Source organism: Eulemur rufifrons, chromosome 6 (genome assembly GCF_041146395.1).
Source record: "Eulemur rufifrons isolate Redbay chromosome 6, OSU_ERuf_1, whole genome shotgun sequence".
Classification (NCBI taxonomy): domain Eukaryota; kingdom Metazoa; phylum Chordata; class Mammalia; order Primates; family Lemuridae; genus Eulemur; species Eulemur rufifrons.
In genome coordinates, this window is record NC_090988.1 from 74702131 (window position 1) to 74724237 (window position 22107).

The following is a 22107-nucleotide window of genomic DNA, read 5'->3' on the forward strand; positions in this document are numbered from 1 at the left end:
TATTTATTGTCTTCACTAGAATGTAAGCTCCATGAGGGAGTTTATTTTTATACCCCCCCCCCCTTTTTTTTTAAAGAGACAGAGTCTCACTATCTGTCTCTCAGGCTGGAGTGCAGTGGCGTGATCATAGCTCACTGAAGCCTCCAACTCCTGGGCTCGAGTGATCCTCCTGCCTCAGCCTCCTGAGTAGCTAGGACTACAGGGACGTGTCACCATGCCTGGCTAATTTTTTTTTATTTTCTGTAGAGATGGGGCCTGACTGTGTTACTCAGGCTGGTCTCAAATTCCTGGCTTCAAGTGATCCTCCCACCTTGACCTCTCAAAGTGCTGAGATTATAGGTGTGAGCCACTGCTTCCAGCCTGTTTTACACTTTAATCCCTCGTATTAGATAACTGCTTGGCACATAGAAGTTAAATGTTGTTGAATGAATGAATAAATATCCTTATACTTAAGCTCTTGTAAATAAGTAACAATTTTTATAAAAGCTGACTATACCAGAAAAATGTTCAAATGATGGCTAGGCAATTCACAAAAAAGAAAATAGATACTTAAGTGAAAAAACAAAACAAACCACATTCAACTATACTAAATATTGAAAAGTGATAGTATTTATGACAATTATTAATAAATTGGCAAAGAATCAACAATTAGCAAAGACACAAGAGGGAGAGAGAACCCCAGATTAAAAAAAGGCTTAATTGATATATCAAACAATTACAAGGTATGGACCCTTCTTTGGATCTTAATTTGAAAGGTAGAAACAAATCATTTATGAGACAATAAGGAAAATTTGAAAACTGATTATATTTTTGACAACATTAGGTACAAAGAGGGCATTATGCTTTCTCTTATAGATACTTGATGTAAATGGAAGAAATGATATGCTATAAGATTTACTTCAAAATAATGTAGTGAAGGAGCTGAGCTGTAGTAAAGCAGATGGGGTTCTCAAGATTAGAGATGAGCTGACAATTTTTTAAAGTTACGTGATGGGTACATGGGCCTTATTATAGTATTCTTTGTACTTATATGTATGTTTGTAATTGATATACTAAAAGTAAAAATTGAAAATATTTTAACACCAAAAGCTGGTGAAAATAAAAAGGAGAAAGGAGCTCACTCTTACATTGATTGTTGGAGTTAAAATTGGTGTAATCATATGGGGGAAGGGAGTTACTTGGCAATGTATATTATTGGAAACTTTGAAAAATGTGCATGTATCTGGAGCCAGAAATTCCACTTCTAGGAGTTTATCATAGGGATAATCAGACATGAGCACACACATATATATATGCTTACTGAAATGTTTATAATAATAAAAATTTATTAAACAATCTAAATGTTCAACAGAATACAGGCTAAATTAATATAATAAATGGTTAATCTCATCAGATTTTTAAGAGTACTCTGTGTGTATGTGTTTTAAGTAAAAAGACTGTAGCTGATCCAGTAAGTACTCTTAAAAGTCCCTAAAGCACTTGAAAAAAAATATTCAAATTCCACAGCATTTAGTATTTTTTTGTAATTTAACAACAAAACCACTCGACAGTACCTGTTCATGAGAGTGTAAGAAAAAAGTCAGTGACATATTTGTAAGGTTAAAATGAATTAGACAAATTTGACTCAGGTTTTGCTTAAGTTGAATCTTTTCAATTTTACTTTTAAAATTTATTCAGACTACCATGCTTAGCATAATTTTTGTAACATATGCTATCTGGGTATTGCTTCATATCTTTAGAAATGCAAACAAATTATACTATTTATGCTTTTTTCTTTGAGCTACTTCAATAGTCTTAAGAACATTAAATATTTATAAGTGGACTCACATACACCTTTCTTGTTATTCTTTTTTGACTCTGAACATAATGCATACAACATACATAATTCATGGAATGGACAAGACATACTAAGCAAATAGTTAATTTCTGAAATCATTAGAACAAAATAGTAAAATAACAAACCAAGAACAAAATATTCTAAAAAAAAACCCACCTCCTAATACATTTTCAAAAGAAAACACATAATTATTAACATAAAATGTAACATGATTTTAATAGTCTTTCCTTTAAAAAATATGATGAAAAGGAATTAAGAGCCAAATAAATGTTTTGTTTTATTGTTGACAGGTATAGTCTATGCAATTATATTGTCTGTGAAATATGGATTTTAAAATAGGGAATAATGAGCATTATATAGCAGGTGGTGAGTATTTCTCAATCTTGGTGTTAAAATCGTATTTCCTCTCCAACATCTTGAATACATTATAAGAAAAGAATCAGGCCCAAAAGGTTTGAGGGAATCTGAAAAAAAATCTTAAGTTTTCCTTTCCAAATATCTCAACTAGGTCAGGTTTAATGACAATAATGGTTTATTAAAAGAAAAAGAAGATACTAACTTTCCTATCATATTAACGTAAAAATATAATATAGGGAACTTCTGCTAATAATAAAGATGTAACTAATTCAGAACAACATCTCTTTTGAAGGCAACTAAAAAATCTGGACAAAATACATAAAACATCTGTTTGAAGGCACCGGATTGCTAACAAGACTGTGAAAAATTGTAAGTGAGTATTAGGAGGAAGTTGGACACTCAGGAAGGTAACTTCTGTAATTACAGCTAATTTCCCCTAAGGTTGTTTGCCAGTGCTAGAGGAGGTGGCAGAAAAGCAGAGCAACAATGTGTGAGCTTTGTGGGAATCAGATGCTGGAAATGGAATTTAAGGTATCTATGAAAACCTCCTCGCTTTGAATTGGGACCCTGAAAAGCTACACCCGGAAGGTAAATCAGAAGTAGGTGAGCCTGCAAAAAACTTGTTTAGTTTCAAATTATCTGGATCTCTGAAATATTAATAGGACTGAGGTGATTTTGAATTGCTGATGCCACCAGAAGTCTGGAAGAAGCAAATGTAAATCTTTTCTGAAGGAAGATATCATTATTAGAAGTGTCAAAGTATTTCTATAAAAAATTTTGAAAATGCCTGTCTGGCACTAAAAAAAAAAAAAAAAAAAGCATGCATATGAGAAAATGAGACCACATGAAAGAAAACCAGCAAAAACAGACAATAGAAATAGACTCAGTGTTACAGTTTAGTGGATTCTCAGACACAGGTTTTAAAATACAGTCATCCTTGGTATCTGTGGGAGATTGGTTCCAGGACCCCTGTGGATAGCAAAATCCATGGATGTTCAACTTGCATATATATAATGATATAATGTTTGCATACAGCCTATGCAATCCTCCTATATATTTTAAATTATCTCTAGATTTCTTACAATACCTGATACAATGTAAATTCTATATAAATAGTTGTTATACCATATTGTTTAGGGAATAATGACAAGGAAAAAAGTCTGTATGTATTCAACACAGACATAACCATTCATTTTTTTTTCTCTAAATACTCTTGATCTGTGGTTGGTTGAATCTGTGGATGTGGAACCCACAGAGACGGAATTTCCGAAAAATGACAATTTTTTCCTTTTTTAGTATAAAAAAGAAAAATTTTAGTATATTTTTTAGTATACATTTTTAGTATAAGTATGTCCCATGAAATCTTTGGAAAATTATACCCATTGTGTTTAATAAGAATTTTTGCAAAGAAATGGAAACTATAAAAAAGAATCAAATGAAAATTCTAGAACTGAAATATAGTAACTGAAATTAAGAACGTGATGGATCTAAAAGCCATTTTATAAAGCTAAAAAGAGAACGTAAACTGCAGAATGAGAAATTATCCAGCAAGAGACAAAAGATTTTTAAAAAGCGAAAAAGCAAAAGGCATAGATAATACAATGAGATGGTACCATGTAACATAATTGGAGTCCCAGAAGTAGAGGAGTGAGCAAAAGTGGAACAAGCAATATTTGAAGAGATAATGGTTAGGAATTCTCCAAAATGAATGAAAAATAATGTAGACACAAATTTAGAAAGTTCTATAAACTCACGTAATAGAAGTAAAAATAAACTCAATTATGCACAATATAGCAAAACTACTAAAACCTAAATACTATAAGAAAATATTTCAAGAAGCCAGAAGTCAGATTACATTCAAAGGAGTAACATTTAAAATAAAATCTGATTTCAACAGCAACAACAAAAGCCAGAAAATAATGAAATGATATCTGTAAAGTGCTAAAATAAAAGCACATCAAATCAGAATTCTATAGCCAGCAAAACAGTCTTCAAGAAAGAAAGTAAAACACAGTTTTAGACATACAAAAACTAAGAAAATTCATCATTACACACCCATTCTAAAGGAAATTCTAAAGTTTCTATAAATGAAAGAAAAATTATCTTGGATGGAGGTGCTGAGATGTTGACAAAATGAAGACCAATAACCAAAAAATGTGAATATTGACTGTAAATACAATAACACCTTATGGATTTAATATATATAAAAATAAAATACATTATAACAATGTATTTTTTGATACAGATGCCAAAAGAAGGGTTCATGGAGTTAGTTATCATCTTAAGCTTCTAACAGTGTCTGAGAAGAAGGGGAAAATACAGTCATTTTGATAAATAGACTTTGGTAACTCAAAGATATATAACTTTACCTTTAGGGTAACCACTAAAAGAACATAAAAATGTATATAGCTTCTATGCTATATATGTAGAGGGAAAAAATAGGAATAATAAAATATTTATCATTTCAAAGGAAAGTATAAAAGAAGAGAAAAGGAACTCAGAATAATCAGGGTAATTAGTAAGAAAATTGCTTTTAAGATGGTAGATTTAAATCCAAATATCAATAAATTCATCAAGTAAAAAAAGAATAGTTTATTTAAAAGATGAATACTGACAGAACAAAAAAGCAAACCCCAACTCTGTGTTGTTTATAAGTGACACATTTGGAGTATAACGTTACAGAAAGGTTAAAAGTGAAAGAACTGGAAAAAAGACAAACCATGAAAACTCTACGCAAATGAATGGTGGGATAACTATAATAAATAAACTTAAACTCAGAAAGAATTGCTAGAAGAAGGGCATTTTATGATAATAAAAGATGTAATAATCCTGAAATACACGAATGTAATATAATCTCAAAATACAGAAAACAAAAATTGACAGAACTACAAGGAGAAATGTGTGATGAGCAGAATAATCCCTCCCTCCCTCCCCCCAAAGAGGCCCATGCCCTAGCTCCTGGATTCTGTAAATATGTTATATTACATACCAAAAGAGATTTTGCAGATGTAATTGAAATTATGGTATTTAAAATAAGGGAAATGATCCTAGATTATCTGGTGGGCCCAATCTTATATAAGTCCTTAAAAGCAGAGAACTTTTTCTCTAACGAGAGGCAGGAGAGATGAGGGAGAAGGAAAGGTCAGAGAGATTTAAACCATGAGAAGGACTTGATCTGCCTTTTCAGCTAGATGAAGTGATAAAAACAGCCACCAGCTAGGGAATGTGGGTTATCTCTAGAAACTGAGAATGGCCCATGGCCAGCAGAAAACAGGTACCTTAGCCATACAGCCACAGGGAATTGAATTCTGCTAACAACCAAATGAGCCTAGAGCCACATTCTCTCACAAAACCTCCAGATAAGACAATCAACTGGCTGACATCTTGCTTTTGGCCTTGTGAAATTCGATGTTTTTGTTTCTTACTTGTCTTTGCAAAGAACCAGCTCTTGGATATATTTGGTCTTTCTACAATTTTTAAATTTCTGCATCATTATTTTCTGCCTTTATCTTTATTCTTCCTTCTTAGCTGCTCTTGCTCTATTTTTCTTATGTTTTGAGATTTATTAAAATGAAAAATGAGTTTCTTTGTTTTTCACATTTCTTGTTTAATAATGAAGGAATTTAAAACCAAAATGAGTATAGATTTTACTGTTCTTTTTCATTGTTTTCTATATAGTTTGTAATTATACTCTTGATTTTGTTTTTATTAAGGAATTCCTAGAAGTGCTATTAATTTTCAAGCACTTAAGATTTTGGTCACCTTTTAATTACTTACTTCTAATTTTGTTAGATTATGAACAAAACATGTACCCTGTAAAAATCTTTATAGAGGGAGAAAAAGGAACAGATGGAAGAGTGAATGTAATTAAACAAATAATGGAAGACTATTTCCCTGAGTTCAAAGAAAACTTGAATCTACAAGAATTAAAATCCTCATCAAATTCCAGACAGGACTGATGAGATTTACTCACAGGCAGAAACAGCTTCATAAAATGATTGATAAATTGATTAATTATGATCAATGTACCCAAACAATATATATTTATTTATTGAGGGATATAAGTTTCTATGTATACCTGTTAAATTAAGGTTAGGTGCCATTAGTTTCTTTAAATTTAAAGCTTGCTATTAGATTACTTCAATCCTTAAAGAGGTATACTGAAATGTACTATAATTGTATTTCTCGAGTGTTGTCCTTGCATTTATAAAACTATTACTTTATATATTCGGTTGGTATGTTATTTGTGCATACAAATTTGTAATTATATCTTATTAAGTTGTGTCTTTTTCATTATCAAATATTTTTCTTTATCCTGTTTAGCATTTTTAAGTTTAAATTCTACTACACAGAGATTTGTTTTTTCATTTTTCTTTTTTATTTGCATTTGTCTGATGTATCTGTGTCTATCATTTAATTTTAAACATTAATTTTTAAAAAAGCACTTAGATTACACATTCTTGGTATACAATTATCCATTTAGATTTATCACCTATTTATACATAACAAGGCTTACTGCTCACCATTATAACCTCCTTAATTTCCCCAGTCTTGAGGTTACTATCTGGTTCATTTATTGTTTGATTAGAGTCCCTGTGTTTAGGTATCTTCCTCATATTTAAGGCTCATGTATAATACCTATCTTCTCCACTGGTTTTTGTTTATTAGACACATGTTTTCTCTGTTCTGATTTTCCTCTATCTGAAAGGTGGTCACACAGGGGCTCAGGTCTCATTATTAGAGATCCACATTTGGTACTGATACAATGAGTGGTGGAAGTGAATGGGTACAATGGGCTCAAATTTGAGCTGGTAGTGGAGTTCCCCACAGAATAAACAAAGGAACTCTCTTTGCTCCCAAGACTTCTTTCTCTCTCCCCATCTCAGGCTTAGGAGGCCACAGCACACTTCTGAAACTATTCCTAGGTCTTCTGGGCACTCAGTAATATCAGACATAATAGGTGAATGTCAACTTTCTCCCAGAAAGTCCAGATCCTTGGTATTCTTTACCTTATTAAAAGGCTCAATTATCCTTAAGGCACCTGCCCAGTGCATGCAAAAGAAAGTCCATTCATTCTCACAGAAAATAAGGTCGTATTTGCTACCAGTGCCAATATACATTTGGCTCATACAAGAAAAATGGACTATAGCTGGGAGCAAAAGGGTAACAAATACCTTCAGGTTGCCAGATCCCCAGAAAACTCTCCATAATGGAAAATATGGACAGATTTGACTACATAAAAGTTAAAAATCCAGTACAGTTGAAATATTGAGAAACAAAGATTAAAAAAATAAACCAGGGACTAACCAACAGGCAGTTATTATACACTGAGTGCCAAGCAAACAAACAAAAATCCCCTGAAAACAAAAAAACTTCACTAACTGAAATGAGCAAAAGACACATCACGGAAGATGAAACAACCTTATTAGTAATCGCAGAGTTATAATTTTTAAAAGGATATACATTATTATTAGTGCTATTATTATTTTGGGTTTAGGTAAAGATGAAACAGGTATTCTTATATACACTAGGTATAGAAAAAATTTGTTTGGAGAACAGTTTGATTGGATGCATTTTTTTTTTTTTTTTTTTTTTGAGACAGAGTCTTACTCTGTTGCCCAGGCTAGAGTGAGTGCCGTGGTGTCAGCCTAGCTCACAGCAACCTCAAACTCCTGAGCTCAAGCGATCCTCCTGTCTCAGCCTCCCGAGTAGCTGGGACTACAGGAGTGCACCACCATGCCCGGCTAATTTTTTTTTTTTCTATATATATTTTTAGCTGTCCATATAATTTCTTTCTATTTTTAGTAGAGATGGGGTCTCGCTCTTGCTCAGGCTGGTCTCGAACTCCTGAGCTCAAATGATCCGCCCACCTCGGCCTCCCAGAGTGCTAGGAATACAGGCGCGAGCCACCGCACCCGGCCTGGATGCATTTTTAAACAATAATTATATGTCCTCTAATCTGGCAAACCAGCTCTCAGGAATCTGCTATGCATGCATAAATGTGAATACACGGATACGTTCTCTGAGGCACTGTTCACTAACAGAACAAAGGTTAAGTAAATTATGGTATATCTATTCTCTAGATTCTCGAAACAAAAAAAAAGAAATGAGGTAGATGCTTCATTGTACCCTTTAATGTTCATTAACAAACTAAACAAATAAAACAAGTAAACATAACAAACTAAACAAAACTTGCAGACCAATCTGTATAATGTGCTAGCATTAATGTGAAACCTAAAAAAAAGCTAAAACTAGATTATCTTATACAAATATATCTGTATTACACACACCCACACTGCAAAGATAATTAAACCTCTAACAGTATCTATATCTATGAGACAGGACATGATATAAAATTGATGTTTTGAGGGGAGTTGAAGAGGGCATTCTACTCTTTCTTTTCTTGATCCCATCCTCCTACAGAAATTCTACCTCTTATGTTCTCCTATATTGCCTGAATTTTCTTTGACCAAGATTATATATTAACTTTGCAAATAAAACGTCCCATACACATTTTTATCACAGAAACAGATACCAAGTGATTTGCCAACAGAAAAACAGTAAATTTTACATTGTTTATGTATTATAAAATACAATATTATTATAATCTCCAGTCCTTAATAGAGGTTAAATTTTAAACAAGGATAGTAAGTAAAATTATTGCATCCAAAAATGGTAAAATGAGTTTTACTATTAGGGTTATTAGAACATCAGTGTATACTTGCTTTTAGATCCTTGGAAGATACTGGGGTTCATTGAAATGATTCTGAAGCTAATTTACCATTAGTTCTCACAAAATAGCCAAACCTATTTAAAAATTAACTTTTCTGTAGATTGATATATACAGGCCATCTTTAGAAATGATGTTACTATTTACTTAAAATAAAAGCCATACTTACAACAAAGATTAGACGGAACTGGTCCAAGTTGTGGAAAGGTCATAAGAACCGAAATCCTTGGTAGATCACTTTGCTTTGGATGTTCCATAGTTTGGTCAGCCCAAACCACTACTTTTTTCCTCTCTACCAAATGTTCAATTTCTTTGAAGTCAGACTCAAAAGCAGCATTTGACAGGCCAGCTTCTTTTAACGTGCAGTATTGTTTTCTTAGGGCTGGAAGTAAAGCATTCAATACTCTATATAAAGAAGATGACAAGAAAGGAAAGATAAATACTAAATTTTAAATACATTTTTATACTTCTTTTACATAACACCTAAAGTATTAGCATATCATTAAAATGATTCCCTGTGTATGTTTTCTTTTATAATATGTTATTTCAGTTATATACTTCAATATATTCTTAATACATTAAGTACAGAGTGGAAAGAATTTCAAATAGGAATTATGAGAACCAGGCTCTAGTCTCAGATAGTGTTAACTTGTTTCTGTATGACCTTGGACAAGGCACAAACTGAAGTTTCTCCTATATAATGTAGGAGACAACTAGACAGCCGCTACTTATAATAGGAAATAGGAGATTGTTTTGAGGACTAAATGAGTTAAATATACATAAAAGCTTTTTGCAAAACATAATGTGATTTCTAAAGCACAGATATTGTTATTATTACTAATTACCATGGGATTGAAATGAAAAGTTAACATATTATGTCAAATGATAAGACTCATATCTTAGGTATACAACATTAAAACACACATACACATACACAAAAGAACAAAGCCTAACCCTCCTTTACGTTAAATGACCTAAAGCAATGGCTTTCACAGTGGTATGCAAAGGGGTTTCAAAAACACAAGTTGTGGACAAGGATGGTGGATATGAAGAATCATTAGGGCACTAGATTCTTGGCTCTGACTCAAAGTCTCTCTTATCACCAGTAAGAACAGCACTGAATGTATCTTTTTATGTCTAAGACTTCCCTGTAAGTGTTCACTGAAGAAATGTCACAGCTAAACACTTATAAATTTATACATTCAAAAATGGTTCTTAACTTTTATATAAAGGAAGATGCCTAACAACATGAATGATTTTGAAATGATTCAGCCCTGGTATACTGAAGCAGTCAATAGACTCATAATATCCTGTAGAATGAAACCATTTGAAGTATAGATAGGGCAGTGGGAAAAGAATAATTAGGCATTAATTTTAATATACAAGGAAATAACTATATTAATACCTAGGAATCTTAACTATTTAGATAGCAGTATAAATAATCTGTGATCTTTTTCTTTTTGGTGAGGGTTTGGTGGGCGGTATGCTATTTTAGTCAAGTAGATATCAAGTATAGAGAAAAGTTATTAATCAAAAAGTCAAGGAAACAATTATTTATTGAGCACCAACACTAATCAAGTACTGTACAGAAGCATTAACATAGTAGTAAGACAGACTGCTAAGAAAGGCTTGCTTGTAAAGTTGGCCCTTGGCTTGCATCTTAAATCACTGATTTTGGGAGGGTTCCCATCATTTCCAGAACTGATAGGAGAAGAATGGCTTACTGTGCTTAAATTGCTTATATAAACAATGTGGTTTATGCTGAACACCTGCTTTCATTCTGAAAAGCCTGGAATTTTGGTACATGGTAGGCAGAGGGTGTCCATGAAACAAGGTCCCAGTAAAAACCTGAGGCACTGAGTCTCTAAAGAGTTTTCAAAGCAGACAACATTTTACATGTGCTGTCACAACTTTTGGCCGGAAGAATTATGCACATTCTGGAACATTCCACTGGAAGAAGCCTCGTGAAAGCTTGTGTATGATGTTCTCTAGACTTTGCCCCCTATGCCATTTCCTTTTGCTGATTTTGCTTTGTATCCTCTTGTTCTAATAAATCATAGCTGTTAGTACTATGATGAGTCTTGTGAGTCCTCCTAGTGAGTCATTATACCTGGAAATGGTCTTAGGGACCCATGGCACAAGAATTATATCATGTTATTTATTTTTATGTTATTTAATCTTTTCAAAACCTTTACCTTTACATGACATGTATTATAAGCTATTTTTACATATAAGAAAAGTAAGGCTTAGCAAGGTTAAATAATCAATGCCAGATTATATTGTTCATAAAAGCTAGAATTCAAGACCGATTCCAAAACTCGTATTATTTCTACTATGCCACATTGCCTCTGTGATGCTCTGGTTTACCAATTTTCTAAATAAGGGAATTAGTCAGAGTCCTTTTTGATCCATTTTAAGGTAAAACTTTATCTTAAGTATACTAATTTATGTGTCTGGTATAGCAAATATAGTATAGTTAAAATAAATTAATGTTTCTTTGATGACTTCTTGCAGGTGGTTTGTATGCTAGGAAATGAATATTCAATGTCCATTTTAGGTATACACATAGAGGGGAGGGGAAGATTAGTTTGAGCTTCCACTCACAGAAAAATGTCTCCCTGAAGTTTTTCTTTTCCTTGTTCTTCTTCTTTGTAAAAAGTTATATGAATATGATTTCCTCTAAATAAAAACTATGGAAAATTAATTACCAGTTATTTGAGAACACCAGTAGAACACTAATAGATTTTTAGTGTAGCAGAAAGCCCTTAGAGAAATAAATTGTACATTTTTATAGAGGATCAAAGTGATGCCTAAGGAGCTGACAGACTTACCCAAGGTGACAAAAGAAGATTAACACATTGACTGCCACACTAGAAAAAAAAAATTTTTCCCTGGAGCCCTGGTATTTTATTATGAAAATAGAATAAAAACTTTGAAAACAAAACGATCCTTTTTAATTTAATGAAAAATTTTTTATTTTTATTGTTTTCTCTGTGTGAGTTATATGCAACTTGAAAAAAATAGTTCAGGTGGCTCAAGGTAAAGAGACGTGTGAACCGGAAGCACCGGGTTCAAAAATAGCGTGAGTTAAATACAACTCACATAGCAGTTAATGTGTTAAGCTGTGCTTTTTCTTGCTATTATGTTTTAAAAAATTAAATGACTAACATGTTACCATGGAGCTAGTAGAGAGTGCATAAAAGAGCTGCTATAGCATCACGGAAAAATCAGGACAGCTGATATTTAGCAACTTCATTTTAATGATAGCAAAAAAATCATTCTGGAATTATGAATAATTAACAATTGCCTGCTTAAAAATTCAATAGGTGTTAATAGTCACTGCTTCTAAGAGGGGAAATGGATGGCTAGAAGACAGAGGTAGAACACAGACTCCTGTTCACTATATATGTATTTATGAAATTTTTAATAACATGGCATATATTGAATCACGTCTACACTCTCTCAATGTTTTCTGATGTTGGCAGAAACTTAAAAACAATGTATCCCATACCAGATACAACTTAACTTTCTGGCAGTGGAAAACTGAACTTTTATGCTTCGTGTACGTTAGGTCTACAGTGTTAAAATTGTAGAATAGGTAAATTCATGTACTCACGCCTCAGTCTGCCTGTGTTGTTGTTCTTGAAGACAAGCGAGATCCATCATATGCCTAATTTGTGCTTTCAAATCTTTGTTCTGGAGATGCAAATGGTGACAGTGAAGATCCTTTTTGAGTTCCTAGGGAAAACAATGCAAAATATATTTCAGATTCTTTTAAGAATATTAAAATTAAATCAGTTTTAATAAAACTTATATTGATACCAATAATTTTCATTTTTTTTAGATATTAAATGAAACTCAGGTCTGAGTTTTAATGATAAAAGAATAATCATTTACACCCATTGCTAGCCAATCAGAGAGTCCATTCTCCTGGTCTTGATGATTTGGCTAATATCTTTGAATACTAAAGATCACTAGCATTTGTTACTGAATATTTTATATTTTTTTTCATCTCTATTTTCAGTCTGGGGCTCTTCTAGAAATCTAAAGATTTTAGAAGGCTATGTATCAATTAGCTGATACACAGTACAAAATTTCAGAAGAGCATCACCAAAGACTTTAGATGCTCCTACTTTTGATTTTTTTTTTTAAAGTACCAGGTATTTGGATGAAAATTAGTTACTTTGCAGCTAGTTGATTATCCCATATTCATTTTCTTCTACTTTCTTATTAAGAGAGCTCTAATTTTGTTGAGGATAATTATGCAAACAGAAAAATAAAAGGAAAAAAAAAAAAAAGAAAAAGTCACCTCCCAGACTTCTAGACTCCTTTGTATCTAGGGATAGCCATGTGACATAACTCTGGCCAATAGATCATCTGTTCTGAATTTTTTAAAAAGTCTTTGGTCTCCTAATATAGATATACCTATCCTTCCCCCCTTTTCTTCCTCTTGTTCTGGTCTAGGGGTAAACTTGAGACTAGAGATGAAATGGTAATATTATGATCATGAAATGACTAGCATGATGATAATACTGATGACATTTTGGAGGTACTGAGTTAGGAATGACCTACGTTACTTCCAAGACTTATTAAGAGAACAAAATACAGCCCAAACTTGTTCAGGCACTAAAGTCAGATTACTGTAACTTTGTTGGAGAACACAATTCTAACATAACACAGCCATTAATTATCATTAGCCATCATTACACTTTATAAATATAACCTTTTGCTATTCTAAGATGGAATATCTTCAGTTACACACACAGCTTTCAAATCAACTTTCTTTAGCCACAATACAATTAATAGTGATCACATTTAAAACTATTTTTGCACAAAATATCAAGATTTAAAACAAATTACCTACATGATGAATCCTTAAGAATAGTTTGAACTAGAATTAATTTAAACTTAAGAGCTACTTTATAAAAGGAAGCAATTGCTTAATAACAACATTTAAAAGTAACTTTATTCTTTTGAAAGTATAGAAAAGACAAATCTAGTAGGTAACTTGCAAGTGGAAGGTATATTCAGTTGAAAACAAGAAAATGAATCAATTAAATATCAGAGATATGGGGCAATAATTGTCTTATGAAAGATATTTATCCAATTAAAAAGATAATGGGTTTTAAGAGCTCAGTTCTTATGAATTAAATCTCAACATATAGACACATCTGTACCTTTGGAATATGACCATTTTGACCTAAGAGTCCCATTTCATTTTCGACACGATGGAGCCAATTAGAATTCTCATCAAATTGCTTTAGCTCCTCCTCCCTCTTTTTCTCCAGGTAGCAGCGACGAGTTTTCAACATCGCAAGTCTATGATCTCGTTTGCAAGTGGCCTGAATGAAAAACAATTCATTTAATAGTCAACCTAATTTTTATATATTTGATATAAGTGATATTAATAGATATTAGTAAACTAGTATATTTTCTTATGTGTACTACTATAGTCAATGAAGTTAGACTACACTTTTGTATTTAAAGCCATTTCCTCCTTGAAATCTCACAATACTACTGCTTGCAGGAAAATAGGAAATTGAATTTGAGTCATTTTTATAAAATTACATGTTGAGAGTTTATGGATTTAAGAAATACAATGACCAAATCAAAGACTACAGCATAATAACTGTGTGTGTGCGCATACGCACTAAAGCACATTCCTTTCAGTATGTTGCATTTGAAAAGTTCATACAAGGTCAGATAAATTCTATGATCTCCTTACTCAAAATCAAAGCAGAGGCATATCCCACTCTTGTCTTTTCTCCAATTTGAAAGATGTTAAATAGTGTCCTATTGCTCTGTGTTTGCCTATAAAGCCTTAAATTGGCTGATACAAATGATAGAAAAGACAGCTTATATCAGAGTGCTTTAGTATCCGATTTTCCCTGTTGGTTTGTTCGGGATTCATAATGGATATTCTGAATATTTTTGGTGCTTTACCTAGGTATAAGTTGAAATCAAAACTGGACTTTTAGTTTCTTACTCCAAGGTTCTTAAACACTATCATGGAAATGTGGGCCAGAATATCTTGACCTTGCTAGGCTATTTGCCAATAGACACTAAACTCATTAATTATCAGATATGATGGGTAGACCTGAAACAATAAATCCCTACAGATTAGAACAAGTACTTGGCAGCTGATCTTGGAAGCAAGGAATTAAAGAGTAGGAACTACATTTAAACTTTAGCAAAGACCTCACTCTCTTTGGCAGATACATACCTTTTTCTTAATTACTTTTATAAAAGATATATTATTGACATTTGGGGCATATAACAAAAAATATGATTATCTTCATCTGGATAGAGGATATGAGCTTATGAAGGATTTAAGGTTAGGCAAGGCAAAGGTGGCTATCATGAAACTACAACCAACTCCTAAATATCCACAAGATTTTACTTGACCCCCCTCAAGGGAAATACAAAGGTCAGGGAGAAGCAGACTCCATTTTAGGCTAGAGTCAAATAGATCAGGGAAACATGATTGATAGGCCCTGTCATTCTCACCAAGGTTCTTGACTCATTATTGTTTCTCTGGCTAATTATAATATCTGAATCACGCTTGGTCAAAGTAAGACATTAACAAAAACAAAACCCCTCAAACAAACAAAAAAAAAAGGGTAATTAAAAAAAACAAAACAGAATGTAAACCCACCAAACTGATCAGAGTGCTAGGAAAAGAACTGTGATAGAATGCAAGGCTCTCCAAGTGTGGTATAGGGACTCCTAAGGATTTCTGAGATACTTTTGGGGGTTCACAAGGTCAAAAACATTTTTATAATAACACTAAGAAGTTACTAGCCATTTTTATTCTTATTCACTCATACATTTAATTTTACCGTAGGCTAAATGATGTGTAATATCACAACAGAATAACAAAGAAGTAGATATGAGAATATGGCTGATATGAAAAGCTAGGCATTAAAGAAATTTGCAATGCCACTCTTCTTGGTACCTAGTTTTGTTTTAGAAAATTAGCTATTTTCATAAAAATGTTATTTATGTAATCATACAATAAGTTGTTTATAAATGAATTAACATATTTTTATAAATCTCAGTTTTAATTTCTAATATAGCAATATCAATCCTAGCACTCTGGGAGGCCGAGGTGGGCGGATCGTTGGAGCTCAGGAGTTCGAGACCAGCCTGAGCAAGAGCAAGACCCATCTCTACTAAAAATAGAAAGAAATTATATAGACAACTAAAAATACAGAAAAATACAGAAAAAATTAGCCGGGCCTGGTGGCGAATGCCTGTAGTCCCAGCTACTTGGGAGGCTGAGGCAGGAGGATCGCTTGAGCCCAGGAGTTTGAGGTTGCTGTGAGCTAGGCTGACACCACAGCACTCTAGCCCAGGCAACAGAGTGAGACTCTGTCTCAAAAAAAAAAAAAAAAAAGCAACATCAGTAGAGGGAATCCATACAAAGAAAAGCTCTTTGAAGTCCTAAATAATTTTTAAAAGTAGAAAGGGTCCTGAAACTTGAACTTTAGAGTCACTGTTATAGCAGAAGGTGGGAGGTATGACTTTTTGACTTTTTTTCTGCTATGGGACAGGTGTGAAAAGTTAGGCATGTTAATCTCAGTAGATCTACAAATCACATCATATGAAAAATGAAGATGAAAATATTGTATCTGCCAGAAGGCAGACAACTAAATTAAATTACCTTTATTTTGCTTTAGCATTTACAAATGTTGTAGGAACTCTTGGAAATCAGGAAAGGAAGTGATCTGCAGGTCTGATGACAGCAGCATTTAGTATCAAAAATCCTAACTAAAACCGCCCCAAAGTCTGTTTTTGACTTTTTGCTTCTAAATGTCCATCAAATATATCCTCTTTGATGGTTCTATATGGAGATATTTTCCATCAGGGTACTCCTAATGAACCATTATTCTGAAATGGCAAATGAGTGTTTGGGAATACATTCTAAAATATGCATGTTAAACCCTTACATTATAGTGAAATGCTTCCCATTAAGGTTTCAGAAAAGCTTTATATATTTCATTAACAAAATCCCCAGAAGACCACAAAAGTTTTGAGCGAGAACAAACCCGTAATTTAGGTATTACTATTGCTTTGTGCAAAAGGACTGCTAATATGGTAAACTCATATTTTTTCATTAAAAATAATCTTACAGATTATTTAGTTGGCCATAAAATTACACAGGGGCTTCACTTCAATACTAATTTCAGAGTTCATAGTCCAGAACTACTTTATAGCTGAATCAATGTTACGACATTCTTTTAGCACTTCTGATAATAAATCTCTTTGGGAGAGGGTCCAAAACTTACAAAATTCCTTGCCTTAGAAAGCAGTTTAGTTAGACTATAGGACTACAGTTTGACACCTCTGTGTCAAAACAAAATAACAACTCAACCTCTAGATGTTTTCCTATGTTTTTCAATGGCTTAATTACAACTAATAACTTAAGCATTTTTATCTCCATTGTTTATCTATTCTCATAAAAATAGCTATAAAACTGGGAATATGTGGATTGAAATGACCACAAGTAAGAGATCATAAAAGGCAGCTAAGTTTCAAAAAAGGCTAGGCTACTATGCAGAATACAGATGGAAACAGAAAAAAAAAAAAAAGAAACCAGTCAAACTCATTCCACTACTCTGTGTTGGCCATTCTAGACATCCACACTGAGAATTCACTGGGGAAATTAAGACAGAATACAACAACAATTATCTAAATTAGTTTGAAGATAAACAGAGCAAGCTTATTATTGTATGAAATAATAATATTCAAATGTTTAAAAAATGATACTCTGATTCTAAGCTCTGGTAATGCTTCAAAGACTACCTTTGGTACAAAAAATAGATTTTAAATTCTGGCAACAAACAGTTCTACAATCTGTCCCACTCCCTATCTTCCCAATCTATTGTCAATAATTCCCAATATAGCAAATATGCCTTATTTCTATTATGTGCCAATGCTAATTCATTCATAGTAGTTAGCTCTGGGTACTTGCAGATTCAGAGAGAGTGTATAGTAATTGATCAGTGATATCTGCCATAGATAAAGGAGTGGGAATTGGCAGGAAGTTCTGAATAAAGTTATGTACTTCTATACATACTGTCCTACAAATGTGCTCTGCTCTGCTCAAACTGATATCCTAACTACACTGTTACAATTTGTTTTTCTCCCATTGATATTCTCATGCAAGGCCCAGTACAAATCTCATCTTTCTACCAGGAAGTCTTTCTTAATCACCACAACAGGAAGCCACTGTTTTCTTTTCTGAATAGCTATAGCATTTATAGTACTTATAATATAGCAGGGCGATTAATAGTGCAAACCGTGAAGCCAGATAGCTGAGGTTTAATACAGGTTCAGCCACATTAATTAGGTAAATATAGTAATTCTAAACAACTTACTTGAGTTCTCAGTGCCTCTGTTCCTCACAAACGGTGATATTATTGGATCTATCTCAGAGACTTGGTATAAATACTAAATGAATTAATCTATGTAAAGAACTTTGAAAAATGTCTGACACATAGTGTTCAATAATATTAGCTGTTTTTATGATTAGTACTTACATGACAATCATACAGTGCCTTGTCATTTTTATAACTTTATTGCTCCAACTAGAATGTAAATAATTGAGGGGTACACACTGTCTCATAATTTTCTTTATCTCCATTGTGTCTAGCACAAGGCTTTACATATAAACAAAAGTATTCAGTAAGAGTTTTAATAAATGTTGAGATACTAAGTCAATTTTAGCTTCCCATGACTACATTTCTTGACTTTTGTCAAAAAGTAAATCAGGTAAGTGCACATTCAGATAATTGACGGTTATTTAATGGATATTTACACAAAATTGAAAAGAATTATTACTCCCACTGATAATTATAAGTGCTAATAACTGAAATAAAACATATAATTATTATAACATATAATATGGTAGTATTTCAGAATTTATAACCATATGAAAGGGATTCACGACAACAAATTGATAAATTAATCCTATGAGATATCCTGTTATTTGGAAGCCATTATGTTCATCAAAAAATATTGGCAACGATTTTGCAGTTCAAGAATGTTAAAGCGCAAATATACCAGGAAAATATAAATTCAAAGATATAAATTCAGTTTCTTTTCTGCCTCTAAAGAATGTAACATTTTAGATGCACCTTGAAAAATAAAATTAAAAAGGAATTTTCAATAAGATAAGATATAAAAAATACTTGGTAAATTACTAATTTTGATAATATAGTTTAATAGGTACTGATAAACTATTATCAATGATACATTAACAAATGCTTTATGATTAATTTCTAGTATATCATATCTTTTCCATTTTATAGGCTAAGAGAAACTGAAATGCTAGTTTTTTAAAGCACTCTAAAATTTGATGTCTTTTGAACATTAATATAAAATTTTCATATATAATTATTACTTCTGTAAAGGTGGGAAAAAAAGAAGATATGTTTGGGATGGCAGTCTAAGAGGACTGGGTAGTCACTTATAAGATAAAGCTTTTAAATAAATAACATATGAATATATTCTGGCTGGGCGTGGTGGCTCACGCCTGTAATCCTAGCACTCTGGGAGGCCGAGGTGGGCGGATCGTTTGAGCTCAGGAGTTCGAGACCAGCCTGAGCAAGAGCGAGACCCCCATCTCTACTAAGAATAGAAAGAAATTATATGGACAGCTAAAACTATATATAGAAAAAATTAGCCGGGCATGGTGGTGCATGCCTGTAGTCCCAGCTACTCGGGAGGCTGAGACAGGAGGATCGCTTAAGCTCAGGAGTTTGAGGTTGCTGTGAGCTAGGCTGACGCCACGGCACTCACTCTAGCCTGGGCAACAGAGTGAGACTCTGTCTCAAAAACAAACAACAACAACAACAACAACAAAAACATATGAATATATTCTATGTGTATATCACCAATGTAATTAAATTACATAAAATACATAAAAATACAATTAAACTTATCAATGAACACCAAAGCAGGGGGAATAATTATCCAATATTTTCCAAATGTTTATTTTTCTGATCTTTGGTGATCTTTAGTTCCACATGTCTAAGTATACAATTATTTTATACTACTTAGAACTCACACTTCTTCAATTTACATATTATTGGTCCTAGAAATCTGTCAGCCATAATTTTTTGCATATTGTCCTTTCTCCCTAAATCTCTCCTTCTGGAATGCCTACTAGATGAATGCATGACCTTCCTTCTTATTAGATGAAGTCTATCTTCCTGTAACAACGTTTTGTCTCTATATGCTATCTTTATGCTGCATTTGATGTGATTTTCTCAAGTATCTCCTAGTTCCTTAACTCTCTCTTCATCTGTCATCTAACATGCAAACAAACAAACAAACAAACAAAAAGCATAGGGATAAGAGCACAGGCTTTAAAATCAGCTTGAGTTTAAATCATACCTCAATCACCTATGAGCTGTGTGACCTTGGACAAAATGACTTACCGGTGCTTCGGTTTTCTTGATTATGAGGATAATATTATCTCATGGGTTTTCTGAGAATTAAATGAGTTAATGAATGTAAGGTGCCTGGTATTGTATCTATAAAGTGAGTTTTTAATTTTAGTGAATAAATCTTTAATTTCTAGAAGTTTCATGTATTTTTCCTCATCTCTGGATTTTTTTTTTTTTTTTTTTTTTGGTGTCTTTACCTTTGATTCCTGTATCTTTCATTCCTCTTTTATAACTTTGTTCATTTTATAGTTTCTACCAGATTCTCTAGCATCTAAAGTTTTGGGGGTTCTGTCATACTTGCTAAGTCTTCCGACTCTTGACACAGTGGATTGTTTCTCCATGGTTTCCATAATTTTGGACTGTGAGTTCATTAGTGGCCAGAGTTGAGGGCCTGTTTCTCTAGGCTGATTTTGTATTTCTTCTGCCGGGATCTCCTGGAATCACTACTTTGATATCATTTTGTATATTAATTTCTCAACTTTAGGTGTTTTCTAAACAAAATACATGAGTTGTAATAATTCAAACCTCAATCATTGTGAAAAGCACACCTGTAATGACAGTCTTCGAGTAAGACTTTTTCTTACCCCAGGCATGGCTGCTTGTCATCCTTTGCTGGTTGGGAAGAGTTTTTTTTTCCTAGTGTACCTCCAAGATGAAGAATATAGACCTCTGAATTTTCTGGCTTTATATGGGAGCTCTCATTTCTAACTTACTGTTTATTGGGTTTCTTACCCAAGTAGTGGTATACATCAAAGCCAGAATAGTGGGAGTGGTCTGTGTATGTGGAGGTGAGAGGGCAGTACACCACTGTATTTAAAAACAATGATAGAACTGAGTAAATCTGCTTTATGTGAACATCATGTACTGGCACACCTAATAATACCAGTGTGAAAATTCTTCCCTCAAAAAAGAAATCTCTGGTTGGTTTAAGTTGAAAACTATTGCCTGCATCTGGGATAGACGGCTCCTACTATTCCACCTTTGGTAACAGTGTTAAGAGTTCCATAAACCTGCAGAAAAATAACAGTTGGAACTAAGATTTTGGTTTTTTTGGTTTCATTTTCATTTCTGGCACCAAGGAATTTAAATTTCTTTCCTGTACATTTAACTGTGCATTTAAAACAGTGTTTGCTACATTTCATCCAGCATTTCCAGGTGTTTGTAGAGAATGAGTGATTAAGTAATCTTGCTTATCAAATTTCTGAAATTAGAAGTCCCCATGTTTCTGAAATTGAATTATAAAATTGTTAAATACCTTTTCTACTCTGTCTTCAGAACACATCATCTCTATTTGTTTATGGCACTGTTGTTGATAGAATGATTTAAGTTCATTTTCTTTAAGTAACATTTCTAACTTCAGATATTCTTGTCTGATTTCTTCTCGATTCTGGAACAAGCAGGTCAGAATTTCTTGAAACCTATTAAAAATAGAAGAACATATTACAGAGTCACACAAATTTTGTGATAAATCATACACAGCTTATTTAAAGAAATGCATGAACAAAAGAATATATATCATTCACAGAATTACACTCAATGATAAACAGCAAGTAGGTATGAATGACTATTTCCTATTACAAAAATGTTTAGAAAAAGTTATTAACTTTATTTCTACTACATTAAGTTTCTCTCTCTCTCTCCCACAAGGAAGATCATGTTATTGAAAAATATAGGCATCATTAAGGCATCTGGTATTGGTAATATACTGCATTTTGTCTATGTTTACATCT

At 32.9% G+C, this 22107-nt stretch overlaps 1 protein-coding gene across 1 annotated transcript in view; it reads right to left on the reverse strand.

Annotated features, from left to right (window-relative positions):
- Nucleotides 1-22107, reverse strand: part of KIF18A (kinesin family member 18A) — a 66311-nt gene that overhangs the window by 24955 nt on the left and 19249 nt on the right. The window contains exons 9-12 of the mRNA XM_069469749.1: nucleotides 21633-21795; nucleotides 14102-14266; nucleotides 12541-12662; nucleotides 9094-9329 (exon numbers count right to left, since the gene is read on the reverse strand). Of these exons, the coding sequence (XP_069325850.1) occupies nucleotides 9094-9329; nucleotides 12541-12662; nucleotides 14102-14266; nucleotides 21633-21795 (686 nt within the window). The remainder of the gene's footprint in view (nucleotides 1-9093; nucleotides 9330-12540; nucleotides 12663-14101; nucleotides 14267-21632; nucleotides 21796-22107) is intronic.